The 14,646-nt window shown below is 34.7% G+C and overlaps 1 protein-coding gene across 1 annotated transcript in view; it reads left to right on the top strand.

The window, feature by feature from the left end:
• LOC136806412 (uncharacterized) overlaps positions 1-13,315 on the top strand; it is a 54,900-nt gene extending 41,585 nt beyond the window's left edge. The window contains exons 2-16 of the mRNA XM_067062981.1: positions 3,063-3,144; positions 3,306-3,453; positions 3,872-4,065; positions 4,333-4,534; positions 5,141-5,252; positions 5,352-5,599; positions 5,866-7,400; positions 8,003-8,105; positions 8,419-8,895; positions 9,159-9,274; positions 9,616-9,733; positions 10,019-10,079; positions 10,388-10,446; positions 10,794-10,853; positions 11,071-13,315. Coding sequence (XP_066919082.1) covers positions 3,063-3,144; positions 3,306-3,453; positions 3,872-4,065; positions 4,333-4,534; positions 5,141-5,252; positions 5,352-5,599; positions 5,866-7,400; positions 8,003-8,105; positions 8,419-8,895; positions 9,159-9,274; positions 9,616-9,733; positions 10,019-10,079; positions 10,388-10,446; positions 10,794-10,853; positions 11,071-11,508 — 3,953 coding nt within the window. The 3' untranslated portion in view covers positions 11,509-13,315. The remainder of the gene's footprint in view (positions 1-3,062; positions 3,145-3,305; positions 3,454-3,871; positions 4,066-4,332; positions 4,535-5,140; positions 5,253-5,351; positions 5,600-5,865; positions 7,401-8,002; positions 8,106-8,418; positions 8,896-9,158; positions 9,275-9,615; positions 9,734-10,018; positions 10,080-10,387; positions 10,447-10,793; positions 10,854-11,070) is intronic.
• Positions 13,316-14,646: the final 1,331 nt, after the last annotated feature.

Below are 14,646 nucleotides of genomic sequence, written 5' to 3'. Positions count from 1 at the left end.
ACATAAAAAATTCTGTGACTTTTTTCACAGCTGTATGGTATTGTAGCACAGAAATTTAAAACAGTTTTAAAAGTGTATCATAAAGATAATATGTTTTGTCGATGTATTTTGACATTTTACAAGTCATTACCAATTACCAATACCAACAATAAAATCCTTTATAATACAATCACATGTCAATGTTTTATTTTTCTGACCACCAATGCGTATTCATAAACAACAAATAACAACAGAGCCCACATCATCAAGGGTCGGCCAAGCCAGAATTTCAAAAACAACAACAAACAAACAGTTCTCCTTCACTGAATAAGGGGAGGAATAAATTCTTCCAGGATAGCCATATCCAAAATATTTTATTTTATTCCCATTTCCAAATTCATGTTGTGCTCTACACTACCGATCTAAACTGGTCTAAAGGAATGGTTCTCCCACCATATTATATACATTCATTTTCATTTCATATTCGTTCATTATTCAGCTTTGAACCTCTTTTTACAACGAAGCAACAACTCTGTTGAGCCTGCTGTCCTGTTGATGAAACAATAAAAATTTCATCTTCTTTCTTCTCATTCCACAAGTTCAGCTGCTTTCTTTGTTTCTTTTCATCAAGCAACATCTCTTTTCAAAACACCAACGTCTCTTTTCAAAACAGCAATGTCTGGAACGAAGAAGACCAAATTAGTGACAAAACGATGGAGCGTTTGACGTCACTCGCAGCACGTTACACACTCGTTATTTGTTAATCCCAATCTCTTTGACGACAAATTTGTCTTGATAACTCCACCAAGTTTGTCAATCATACTTTCTGTCATAACATGTCACGATAACTTTCACTGATAGACCGCCCTTTTTCACTTTTTTATTTTCATTCAAAATGACCGGACGCCGATTGGAGAATTAGAAAACGCCTGTTGCCCACCGTCGCCTGACGCCCTATCGCCCGATAGGATTAACAAATGACAAGTGTGTAACTTGCCGCGCAAGTGACGTCAAACACTCCATCGTGTCCACTACAGATTTTTTTCATATTTCGATTTAAAAGCCTACTCTGTGTGAAAGAGAAATTGTGTATTTTTTAATACGCCGTTCATTAACTCAAATCAAATGACTTTGGAAGTTTTTTGAAATGGTGGCCGAATTGTCGTCCCAAGTTAGAGCAGTTGACGGTATACATTAGCTCAAGTATTACCTATTGGGCTCTTCCAGGTCGTTACGGGGGCGGGGGTTGGACGACAGCAGAATTCCGTGGAAAAATATTTTTTTGAAATTCCTGGATTTCCAATACAGAAGCAATTGAAACTCCTGGATTTCCAATACAAAATCAATTTTTTGGTGAAAAAAGCTGGAATTTCTGATACAGTACTTTTTTCAAAATGTTGACAAGTTATGTGGAATTTCCAAGGGTTCAAATATGTCATCTTCATGCGAGGACGTGTTATAAAGTATTAGGGTTTTTATTTCCGTGATATGGAGCAGACAATTTCTTGCCCGAATGGCTGGAGTAATCAAGTATGCAGATTTGAGTCAATAGGTTGTCGCATTCTCTCAAATGACTATTATTTAGATATACATTTTGCAAATCAGGATGTCATGTAAAATAATTAAAAACTGCAGCATTAAAGCAATACTAATTCAATATGATATCCTGATTTGCAAAAGGTCTATACTAACCCCAGAATGATCTGCAACATTATCCTGAAGCTATAATCACTCCACAATACTCTTTGCTTGAGATAATAATTGACAGATTGAAATTTGTTCACCAGTGAAGGAGCTCCCTTTTTTTCAGTTCTTAACCTTAAGGTATGTGTACACCTTTTTTCCGATTTTTTGTAAAAAAAAAATTTTTCAGTCAAAGTGGAAGAAAAGTTACTGGATTTCATTTTGGTAAAATCGCGATCTTAAAATCTATTTTTGATCCAGAGTTATAACCATTTAAATTTCAAAACAAAGTTCGTCTTATGATGGATTATTTACTCAAATAATTGTCTCTTTCGGAAACAACAAAGACAAAAAAGAGAATTCAGCTGATGTTTATTCTCACCTCTATTGAATAGTAATATTTTTGACACATTTCACTGATTACTCAAATAAACAGCAATCATCTCGTTAAAAATTTCAAATTGATGTAGAAAAAAACGAAATTTTACCACACCATACTACTTTTAACGAAGCTAAAGTCACTCATAGCATTTAGATATCGACTTCATTCTTTTTTTATGAGATTCCCAAAAGATCAAACTTAAAAAGTGTCTTAGGATTTTATTTCTAACCGAGTTGTTTTTCTCAATTTACAGATAACTGAAAAAATCACATTTACTTTTTTATCGATATTTTTACAGAATTTAGGATTTAAAGAGTTAAAGTCAATTCCAAAAAAAAATCCCAAGACACTTTTTTAGTTCAATCTATTGGGAACATAGTATCGAAATTATTTTTTCAAAATTCGAAAGCTATGGGTGACTTTAACTTCTTTGAAGTAGGTAAGGTTAAAATTCTTAAGATTTTAATTATATCCTGCCCAGTTTTTTAAATTCAGCTGAAACTTTTACCATTCGAAAGAGAATATTATTGGCTTTCAGAAAATATATACTTTTGATGTATAAAAATTTCTTGTTCTAAAGATATGATCCATTAAAGAGAATGTGTCAAGAAAGGTGAACACATATCTTAACATGTACGTTTTGTTTTTCAAATTTTTTAAATGGTAGCACTAACCTACAGCAGATCATTTCAATGGAAGTTGTTTGATTGTTTACAAGATTCTTTGCAGAAAATCTTAGTTCGATAGTCAAATGATGACAGTTGTGCCCTTATCAATTCAATTTCATGTGACAAACCTATGTTTATGAGTGCACTTTATAGCTTTGATTCCTGTTGAAGATTCTTACTTTGGTTTGGTTTTTTGTTTGGTTCTTATTTGCTCTTTTAAAACTTTAGAGCCACACTGCCAATGTGTTTTTCCAGGGATTTTTCTAGAAAATCTTGTCTTTCTCAATAGAATTTGCCCTTGTTTTTGGGATGTGAATTTTGGCTAAAGATGTTCTCATTGATATTTTTAGATCATGGAAATGAAAAGGTTTTCAAAGAATTATCTGGAGAAATTGAAAGGAGACTTCCTTCTGCACCAGTAGAATGGAAAAGGTATTTACATTTTTGCTGAATTCTGAAATAACTTTGATACAAATAACTTTGGCATTATCATGTTTAAATTTTTAAAATAAAGTTGAAACAGTTTTGTTTTCTTTGGTGACTGCCTGTAACAAGTTTTTTTGAAAAAATCTTTTACCATCTTTGATTTTCAGGTCTTATGGACGAGCATCAAAAGAAGTGGTGCTGCAAGCAAGCTTCTCTAAATTTGATTTGGCAAAACTAAGCCCGAATTCTAATATTGAATCATTCTCTAAGTTGGCCACAAAGCCATTGTTACATTTATTCTGGATATCATGCAATGTAAGTTTAATGCTTATTAAGCGTGCTATTCTAGAGATTTGATATCAGGAATGTTACGACCTTCATTTATGATTAACAGTCATTATTAGTCTATCACATGTTTTCAATTTGTACGTTGCAGCACTCTTAGGTTTCTACTCTGCATATCCAGTTCGAGAAATAGTTTGATGTGTAATATGAGTTTCAATGAAATGTCTCTTCCAAATGGTTGATTTTATGCCTAATTAATGTGTACAAGAAAAAAAGAAAATTTGAATTATAATTGTACTTCTTGTTTCATCTCTTCAAAATCGTCAGCTATTAAATGAAAAATGACAAATGAAAAATTTGAATAAATCGTAAAAAAATTAAAAATGATTTCCTAACGTGGTTTTTATACAAAATGTAATTCTTATCAATTTTATGGCTACGATTTTAGGATAATGACAAGTACAAATCGTCTATCAAATCAGAAGTCAATAATTGGAAAAACCATCTTGCAACCAACAAGAATGTCGACTGGCTCATTGTTCATGTCATGTACCAAGAGAACGCAAAATCAGGCAAATCCAAGATTCAATTGCCAAGGTCTTCAGTTTTTGATAAGCTGAAGTCTGATTTTGGACAAGACAGGTAAATTCATGATAAGTCTTAATAGGTCAATGAATATTAACTTATAGAATTTAATACGATGATTATAAATACCACTCCACCTAGATATTTTTGATGTTCTTTTTTTTGTTCATCATTCATATTGCCATTATAGATTAAATAACACCTTCCATAGAAAGTTTCAACATTATGTGATATTTAGGGGGTTTTCCATATGCTGTTTATCTCCAATTGAAATTGAAGAAATTCATATATTACATATTTCATTAAATGTATAATCCCTTTTAGATGTGTTCAACTCTGGGAACCTGACAAAGAAACTTTGTTTACAAAATCTAACGAATCTTGGCAAACATTGTTGTCTGCACTCAGAAATTCGCTACTGGAATCTTTTGGTAGATATTTGGATAAATTTGAAGAAAAAATTCGTTCAATGAGGGAAAAGTATGCAGACCCCAAATGGCCTTTTATTGAATATTTCTTAGTTCATGTAAGCTTGTTTTCTTCTAATTCTTATATACCTCCTTATATTGACATGCATTTTTATATTATAAGATCAAAAATCCTGTCTACCATTTAAGGCAATATCAAATCAACTTGATAATTCGAAGTTGTATTGATATATTTTATAAGATTGGTTTATGAATAAGATTTCCAAACTGTTATCCCACAAAGGGTTGCAGATGTAACTTATTACGAGTTCTTTACCACAGACGAAAAGGATTCTTCTAATCAGCAGTGAAATTCCGAACTCAACAAGCTGAATTAATTTTAAAATTTTTAGTTTTACTTTAATGTTCCGGTTTCATGCCAGGTCGGTGTCTCCTAGTGTTTTCATTGTGATTTAATTTTCAAAATATATCATTTGCTTTCTATGATCTCACTCACTGAAATGAATATATTTGAAAAAGTCTTTATTTTCTTTAGAGTAGCAAAGCGACTTTGTGCTGTATAAGCAAAAAAGTTTTTTCCACTTTCTGACGAATTTTGCTCCACATCTGTGCCAATTAAATGTGAAAGATTGATGAGTAAGCAAACGATACCCCTCTTATTTGAAAACGAAACCTTTAGAAACTGCATTATTATCATTTTTAAGGAGGAATTGGCGTTTATTTATCAAAGTATCACACTGAATGATGATGCCCTGATACAATACGATGAAGTAGATGCTCTCCTTTCACAATTCATCATCAACAGCAGTGGAAAAGGTAAAAAAAAGTACCTTTTATAAGACAAAAGATAACAAAGTGTTTGTGATTGATTTTTACACAGTATTTTTAAAATTAAATTATTTTTCTCTCATTCAGAATTCCCAAAATGGCTGGCAGAGTTGAGCACGACTCCAACTATATGGGATGGTGTCATTTTGAGCGGCAAAGTAGCAGACCAATATAATACACTCATCAAATCAAAAAAAGCCACTCTTCTTGATTTGAGGAATTATATTTTCTTGAGGCAATGCAAATTATTGAGCAAGATGAAAAGGAAATGGGAAATCCCTTCAAGATTGTTGGAATTTCTTTTTGCGGTCATTCATGAATTTCGGCTACTTGACGTAAGTTGTTTTAAAAATGTGTGAAATTTTAATTGTCCCCTGGAATTTATATATTTTCTCGGTCAGAAATTGGGAATTTTATTCTATCTCTTGTGGTATTGAGATATTTCAAGTTGTCAATTTCTAACTATTGCCGTATAGAAAGCATGATATCATGTGTCTATATTTGATGTGAAAAACAATATATGCATTTTCTTTCGTATACATCCTTACTAACCCAAAAAGGTTTTAAGTTTTTCGATATCTCAACCTTGTAATTTTTTCAGATGAAAGTCCCAGACCATATTGTGGCTTGTTGGATCGTGTTGACCTGTTTACAAGTTTTACCGGTTCTTGAGAAAGATGAAAATCTAGATCATTCATTCCGTGCTACGGTGGCACAAACCTATGACTTGATGCGACAGAAAATTCTTTTACTGGGTCAAGTTACTGGCGTGTATTACAATCGAGAGCAGAGCGAGGAAGAAAAAGAACTAGTTCAGCAGCTTTACAACGGGTTAGGAAAATTCAGCATGAATAAAAACCATTCACCTAAAGTAGTTGAAGCTGCTCTTGAAAGTCGAGGAAATTTCGAGAAACTTTATATTGATATCACCAACGCCTGTATGACGCGGTACGAGGATATTGGTCGAAAACACTCAAAAATGTTTGTGGGTATTGATTTAGCAAAATATTATCTTCAACATGGACAATATTTATTAGCAGAACCACTTTTAGAGACTTCTTGGAGTATTTATAAAAGTCAACGATGGGAAACTCTGTACACTGATGTTTTGATTCCGCTAGCGGATTGTCAACTCAAACACAAACTTCACGAACGATATTTGAGCTCTGTAACTTTACTATCATGTGCCCATTGTTTACCGTTCGAAACGAGGGATTTTTATTCGAAAGAGGTGATGCGGTTATCGAATGACAAAGACTTAAATCTACCTACGGTAAATAGCGAGCCAGTGTTGAAAATCATAAGCGCTAAGGTAGGCCTGGTTAAACATAAAGGACACATCGGGGATACAGTCCAAGTGAATATCATATTTGATAATGAATTAACGATGCCGGTTGAGTGTCAACGAGTTACGATCAATGCGAAACATTTTGATTTAAGTAACCCGGATAGCTTTTCAGAGAATGTCTTATCGGCACGTAAAAGTTTGTTCGAGAATAAAGACTTTGGTATGAATTCTATATCACCGCAGGAGAAACAGCCTCCAAAAGAAGAAACTGCCAAGGAAGCTTTAACGCCCAGTAACTTATTGAAACGGATTAAGAGCCATCGTAGAACATGGTCAAGGAATAAGAACGTTGTAGAAACCAACGAAATAAAAACAGATTCGAGTACCATCTCAATCGATGGCTCTACTTTAAACGCTACAGTTGAAAATGATGCAGACAGTGCTAAAAGAGCTTTATTCAAAAGCGAATCTGAAGCAGAACCGACCAGTCAAAATTCTGAAAAGACTGAAACAGCCAATAAGGAACGAGCGCATTCTGAGCCATCCAATAAGGATCCACCACAATCTGAGACGACCAATAAGGTTCGAGCGCAAAGTGAAACGACAAATAAAGGGCGATCACAAAATGAAGAAAAGTCCGAACACGACAGCATACAGCAAAATGGGGACATCCCTAAGCGCTCATCCCTCTTAGAAATAGCTAACGAAACCAATACAGATTTAGATAATCCCCAACCTTTATCTAATGAACAAGTAGATATTGTCAAAAGTGAAGCGACACCGAAAGAACAAGATTTATCACTTGATTTGAGTCAACTGAATATTGACGAAACAAGCACACCGAATAGGTAAGTACATTCTTACTGTCGGGTACATAATATCCGTCCCTCATTGTCATCTTCCGTATCTAGAGGAAATCCTGAAAAAGTCTCCCTTGTATAACTAATACGTTTTCCCCCCATATTCTTCTATTTTCCTATCGCTTCTGTGTGCTTTTAAATTCCCTTGAGGGTGGTTTCCAGTCCACCTGGTAGAAAAAAGAGAGTGCACTCTTAAAACGAGTGGACTTTTGGTTTGAAAGCTGTTAGGGTTGTTAGGTGTTTAAACCTTGGCTTCGTGTATCCAGTTTTAGAGTCACCTAGTTTGCATTGTTTTTTCATTTCTCGTTAACAACCAACCACGGGATTCAGGGGATTCAAAGTTGAAAATTGGAAAGACGTAAAAAATACCGAAAATAACATATTGGACTTGTCAGCCCTACAACTGGTCACACATTCACGGGAACCCGAAAAAAATGTAGCCTATTCATATGCTGGACTTCAAAAAATGTTGGTTTGCCGTTACCCAACTCATAAACCCATAATATTTTGGAGGTTGTCCATCCCTAGTAGTGTGTAAATGAATATGTTATTCTTGTCAATCACCATCTTAATCTTTTCATGATCTTTAGAACATTAGCAGAAGAAACTTCAGTGAATTTGGATGTTGTCTTGGAAACAAAAGGAAGCCAACTCCTACAACCTGGTCGAAACAACATTCAAGTCATGTCCATTGTATGTTATGATTCCTTGAATTAGTTTTGCTCATTTAAGTACCATACACAAGGACCTAAACTTTGGCTACCTTGTTAGAATGGAAATAAGGCAACATGTAATGATACAAATTCGAAGAACTTCGACCAGCCTTTTCTTTTCTCAGCCATTGATAAATTATCTTAGGGTATTATCTTTGGATCGAAGCTTCGAATCGTTACCATCTTAATATTTTTCTTTTTTTTATACAACCATAATTAAAATGATGTCGGGGTATGATCTTTAGCCCAATGATAAGCTTGAAATATGTTTTTATAAAATCCTTTTCTTTAAGATCAACCACGAAGGCAAGTACAACATGCAATGTGTCAATTGCCATATTGGCAACTTACATTTCTACAAGAAGCTCACCTCACGCAAGGATGCTTCTTTCTACATGGTGACGGAGCCGCCGCGCGTGACTTGGACAACAAATTACCTAGTAGATTACTCGTTGACTGGCAGTAAACAGCGAATTCACGTGACCCTGATGAACGGACCGGGCGTCATTCAAGATGGCTCAACGCTTCTGATCTTGTCCAAAACAGGGTTACTTTTCTATGACTTGTCGCCTTCAGATATGGAGATTTTTCCACTGGAACGCGAAGGTAAATCACGCACTGACTCCATTTCAATCGTAGTGGATGACCAGAAAGAAAATGCCTTGTTGAGGTTACCTCTGTGTAAACCCTATGAAAGGGTCAATGTCTTTTTCGACGTCATGGCGCCAATGCATCAGGACTTCGGTCAGCAAAGTACTTATCAACACGAGGTAATATTGGGTTTTCTTTAAAGGGATCCAGTGTAGTTATCTAATATTCCGTTTTTGATGAAGAATTGTCACCATAATGCCATAACTTCATTTCTTTGATGGCAATTACTTTTCTTGCTAAGTACTGCGTATATTAAGTAGCTACATTCTATATCTCCAGGGGTGACTGAAGTGCCTTGCCAAGAAAAACGATTCTTTTCAGAACCTAGTATACGACTTTGCTAGATTGTGATCCTCGTTGTTTTACAATTTGCTTTCTTTAGATCAATTTTCATTGCAAATGGTTGGAGCATTTAGTGTCAGATACGCTACAACAGTTGACCATGATCTTTTATGAACCCTTTCAATTAAAACATGAAGTCGTCGTCACTTCCACTTTGTAAGTTCTTAGTTCCCCCTTTTCTAAGAGGGGAAACGCCTTCCGAAAAACGCAAGAAAGTGGTTGGAGATTTCTCAAAAGGGGGGTTACTTTGGAGAGGGGGGGTTGACATTTTAATTTTTCCTCCGTATGAGTGATTAGCCCAGTTTTTTATTCATTTTCCCTCGAAAGGAGATTTTAGTGTGATTGGTAAACAGGAAGACTCCATTTTCTTCCAAACTTTAGAATACTAAACCCTTGAGAGGTCAGTAGAAATAGAGACCACACTCCCATCGGGAATATGAAGCTAATTTCCCAAATTATTGCCTGAAATATATATTTGCTGATAATCTTTCTTTCAGAGCGTTATTGAAAGTGTCCATTTGTGGTGTCAATCCTGTTCATTTGGTCTTTTCAAGTCCTAACCTCGTCATTGCTGGCAACTCTTTACCAGCTCTGAATGATGGTCAGGATGTGTCTGTACGTATCTATATTTGGGAATAGATTTTAATTCAAAATTGCTTGACCTCTTTATACTCTTGAAAGAGGGTTTAGCTCGAACTTCTATTTAAAAAAGGGTGCCTGACTCAGAATTTTGTATCCCAGTAACTGTGCAATGTTTTTCATGATTTTTGTAAGTCGGACAATTTTCAACTCATATGCATCAGGGGTTGCTCATTTTCTGCCATGTCTGTCTAAATTAGTCGCTGACCATGCTAGACAAGGGGACATTTTGATTTTCAACTTTTGTTTTTTGTTTTACAGAAGATTTACAATAGCGAGGAGACAGCATATCTATGGTCACTTAATCTTGATGAATTGAAAGGTATGATGAACTTTTTTGTCAGGAGTTTTTGGATGGGTAATGTTAAGTTGAATACCAACTCTACCAGACTTTTCTGTACGGCTTTTTTACCTAAATCTTTGTTTCCGCAATTAAAGGAATATTTACAAATACTTGTCAAAAATTTAACATGTTATATGGCTAGAACTGGTTTTCTGATTATTATTTTCACCCTTATTTTCATCGACAAAGGTTAGCTAGTTCAGCGAGAGTGGAACCAAAATGAAGTTGAGTTTTTGTATTTCACTGTTAAGCTGTTCTGAACAATAATAATGTATATCTACTTTTAGATTGTATTACGGACGACGGCCAACTAGATTGTTTGTTTAGCATTGACTTCAAAACAAAAGTAAGAAACTGAGTGTGGCCTCTGATTCTGAACATCTTTTTCTTTGTTTTATTGCTTAACTGCTTTAGTAGATTGAACTTTTGAGTGTTGTTTTTCTGACATCTTTATTGCATCTTCATTATCATTGCAATTCCTTTGAAATCCTTATATTCCCGCCATACTTTGAGGTCTATCCGCACAGCCCTGATTGTAAAAAAGCAATTCATTCAACATTTATTTATGCATGAAAGTATCTACCACCGAATATAACCAAACCTGTCATTATAGAGAAAGAATGTTCTAGAAAGAATGATAAAAGTGTTCTTTTATCTAGAAATCCCATTTTCTATTGTATATTTTCTCTTCAGGAGACACATGAAGCAGTACCAGAACACTTTGAACGAAAAATTTCTATCTCTTTGACCAAAGTAAGTATAGGAAGACTTACACGTTAACTTAGAGCTTAGAAAAGCTGTGGCGCTCTACCTCAGCATTCGATCTCAAAGAAAAAGGGGATATACTCCCGCAATCCTGTCTCTCGCATCCGCAAGCTGAATAAACTTGAATTTCATATGATGTTCCATAATGCATGTCAAGAGTTTAAAAAGTATTTCTAACCTTAAACTATATTTTGTCTCATTTCAGTGTTTATTTTCTATTGATGTCAGCATAAAAACTGAAAAACCCAAGAAAGGTGAAACTTGCTCTGTCAGCATCACAATCAAATTGCTTGGCGACCGTCCTCAATTCTGTGAAGAAGATTCGACAAAACATTTGTGTTTAAAAATAGACCCTAGTGAACATTTCTGGAGACTTGCAACAGAGTCAAGCATGGACGACGTATCGAGGCCAGAATTCTCTGATGACGTCACTGAATGGTCACGTGATATTGATCTCGTTTGTGATGCCATCGGTGTAGTGAATGTACCTCTATTCGCTTTATGTTACGTCGATAATGTGGAGAAAAGTGGCAAGAGGGTATCGACGGAGCTTGTCAGCATGATAAACCAAAGTCAAGTCGATTATTTATCAGCCGGTAGAATCGTTTTCGTTGAAGAACTGAACTTAGAGACGGACGTTTGATCGACTATGTTGTTGTTTTTTTCACAACGTTTTCTACAAGTGCACAGACGGATATAGCTGTTCTGTCTAGCTTTTCGCGAAATTCACAAAGTCTGGTGGCTTTTGTATCTGTCTACGAACTTTTGGATGGACGTTTTAGTTTTAGGATTACTTCTTTATAGATTCAGTTTTCGATTTTTATTCCCTTGTAGGTCAAAGATTTTATGGACATGAAAAATTCTTCCTGGGAAAATGTTTTTCCCCGGCCGTAGCTTATTTGAAATCTTTGGAAAAGAAACCATTAATTTTTACGGCGTTTTCTTCTCCGAGGGGAAATTGTAAAAGCTCGTTTTTCTCCAGTTTTTTTTAATCTGAAACTCACTATAGGCCAAAATCGAAAACAAATTAGAGGCTCAGATTTCAAAAACGCTGACTTCAGATTCCTAATAAAGTTAGTTAGAAATAAACTAAACGTATCAAACCGTCTTCAGAGCATCTTCAAGCCTAGAAATGGAATAGTCAAGGCTCAATTAGGGACGGAATGGAGTTTTTACAAGCTCTTTTTTGATTTGGTTGGTAGTTAACCAGTAATAAAACAATTTTGTTACTTTTTCTAAAGAATGCGTCATTTTTATTACTTCAAATGACCAATTATTAAAGTATCTTATAAAAACTCCATCTCATCTGCTCAATTTATTCCTTTGAAAGGCAGGGCTCCCGAAAATCCGGTATTAACCGGTATTCTGGTACTTATTGAAATATGACTTTCCGGTATTCGTCGGCACATCTTTAGCAGTCGAGTACTATTGCAAATTAGGAGAAATGCGGGTATTTCGCTTAAATAGGATGAATTATCCTAAATAAGATAAAATCGATAGCTTAGTTAGGAGAAATAGAAGAAAAAGTTGATTTTCTGAACAACTTCAGAGATCCGCGTCTTTTTAACTCTCTGAATCAATTATACTTATAAAGAAGATCATGTTAGGCCAAATGTTAGCTTCTTATCAGCGCGGAGTGAAAAAATATAAAACATTTATCCTATTTTGGATAAAATATACAAATTAGGAGAAATAATGCTTTTGTTACACGCTTTGCCGTAAGAAAAATATGAGCGTGAATGAAAAGTGTCTAAGGACGAGAAAGTGTTCATTCTCCTTGACACAAACCACAAAAACGTAAATTGCGCAAATGTGTCTACTACAATAGGATAAGTTTATTTATATCTAAGTTTCTATTTCTTCAAAACATCGTTACGAGCAAAGTTTTTACTAAGAGAGTTTGATGCATAAAATCTGAAGTTTGTCAAAAGTTGAATAACTTCTGAACGCACGCTGACTGATGGATCAGACTTCACAAGCATACTATACTGGCTCCAAATTTCTTAAATTTATGCAAAGCTTGACGCGGATCTCTGAATTTGTTCAGAAAATCAACTTTTTCTGCTATTTCTCCTAACTAAGCTATCGATTTTATCTTATTTAGGATAAATCATCCTATTTAAGCGAAATACACGCATTTCTCCTAGTTTGCAATAGTACCTGACTGTTTAGCCGGTACACCGGTATTCCATGAAAGGTCACTTTGTATCCTCAGAAATCTCCTATTGTAGGTATTACAGGCGAAACTTACAGTTAATTTCATACCTCTTAATTTGCGCAAGAAAATATTTTTATACATGTCGCCTTATATTGGAAAGAGTTTTACATTGTTATATTATGAATATAGTATAATGACAAGAATTTTATTTCTCTTTTGATTATTTTGAAATTGTAATTTTTTAAAGGAAAAATCGATATTTTTTGCTGAACTATGCATAGATTGCTTTTAATTGCTTCAGCAGCCAAATTGTGAATTTTTAATCCGAAATTATTCAATACTAAAAGGGACCGTTAAACCACAGAAGTTCCCTGGACCGGGGGCTCTAATATAAGCTCGAAGTCACTATCACTTGGATATATATTGATATTGCCAAATTAATCGGCGTTTTCTTGGTTAAGGGCAATCTTTGCATTTCAGCCGACTAGTTTCTTTGTTTCTTTTCAAATCATGTTTCTGCAAGGCTTTGATCACTATTTTCAAATACTGGGAGATGGTAAGAAATTCACCAATTAAATGTTCTTCGACCCTACATTACTTTTAAACAAAATTGATTCTGATTGTGATTATTTGTCAAATCTCGATATTGTGATTTTAGAAATAGAGAAGGGGATTGTTTTTTTTGTATTTTTCAAAATATTTTTTGTATTGTTGTTTTTAAGAAAGATAAATGGTAATAACATTTTCAAGCGCGTGCAAGTTTCATTGTACATTATCTGATTTCTCTCATTCTGACCACTTTGGAGCCAAGAAAGTATATATTTGAAATCAACGACGTTTAAAGTTTAAGAAAAATATCAATTCAAAATTTTCGGTCAAGTAGGAAAAAATCTTCTTTTTTTTTCTCCATTCTTCATCCTCATTTTCGAATTTTTTTGAAAGACTTAAAATTTTATTAAATCATCTGCTTAAGATTTCTTTCTCATCGAGGTATTTTTTTAATTTAGCAAACTTAGATGGTCAAGTGCGAAGTTTATGTATTTGTGTTTTTTTTCGCTACGGGGGGCGGTCACCTTCTGATTTATCTAGATCCTGACTGGCTGAGGACGACAGTCAATCATCACTTTTACCGTCCTCGATTTTGAGGGTCAGAAATGCGGGCTTTTCCAAACTCGCTGATATATGTCACTGGAGAAATTTCAAGTTAAAACCTTTAGTAGTTCCTCAGTTCATGTATTTTACAGATATCGGCCCGTAAATTAATAATTTCTACTAAAAGATACTACTTTCTTTGTAACTACTTTTTTATTCGACGAAGCGGCCTTCAAAAAATTTTTCAGATAAATAAGCTAACCGCGGCCAATACCTGTTTTTGCCAAACTTTGCATGCTGGTCTGTAAAATACCACCATCGTTGATACCACCTTACATGAGAATAAGGTACCGTCGTTTTGCATTCCACTTCCCGCACTATAAGATTCTCCTGATCATATACATATGTTCTAAATTTCAGAAACTTCAACTACCCAGCGAACTCCTTGTATTTTTGTGGCAAAGAAATCTTAGTGTCGTAAGTGGAATCTCAAGCTGAACGACGGTAGATTCTCGAGCAAATAACATTTGG

The sequence above is a fragment of the Clytia hemisphaerica genome, unplaced genomic scaffold, assembly GCF_902728285.1.
Source record: "Clytia hemisphaerica strain Z4C2 unplaced genomic scaffold, Clytia hemisphaerica genome assembly, whole genome shotgun sequence".
NCBI classification, from domain to species: domain Eukaryota; kingdom Metazoa; phylum Cnidaria; class Hydrozoa; order Leptothecata; family Clytiidae; genus Clytia; species Clytia hemisphaerica.
The sequence above is the reverse complement of the archived record's forward strand: the minus strand, read 5'-3'. Positions and strand labels throughout refer to the sequence as shown.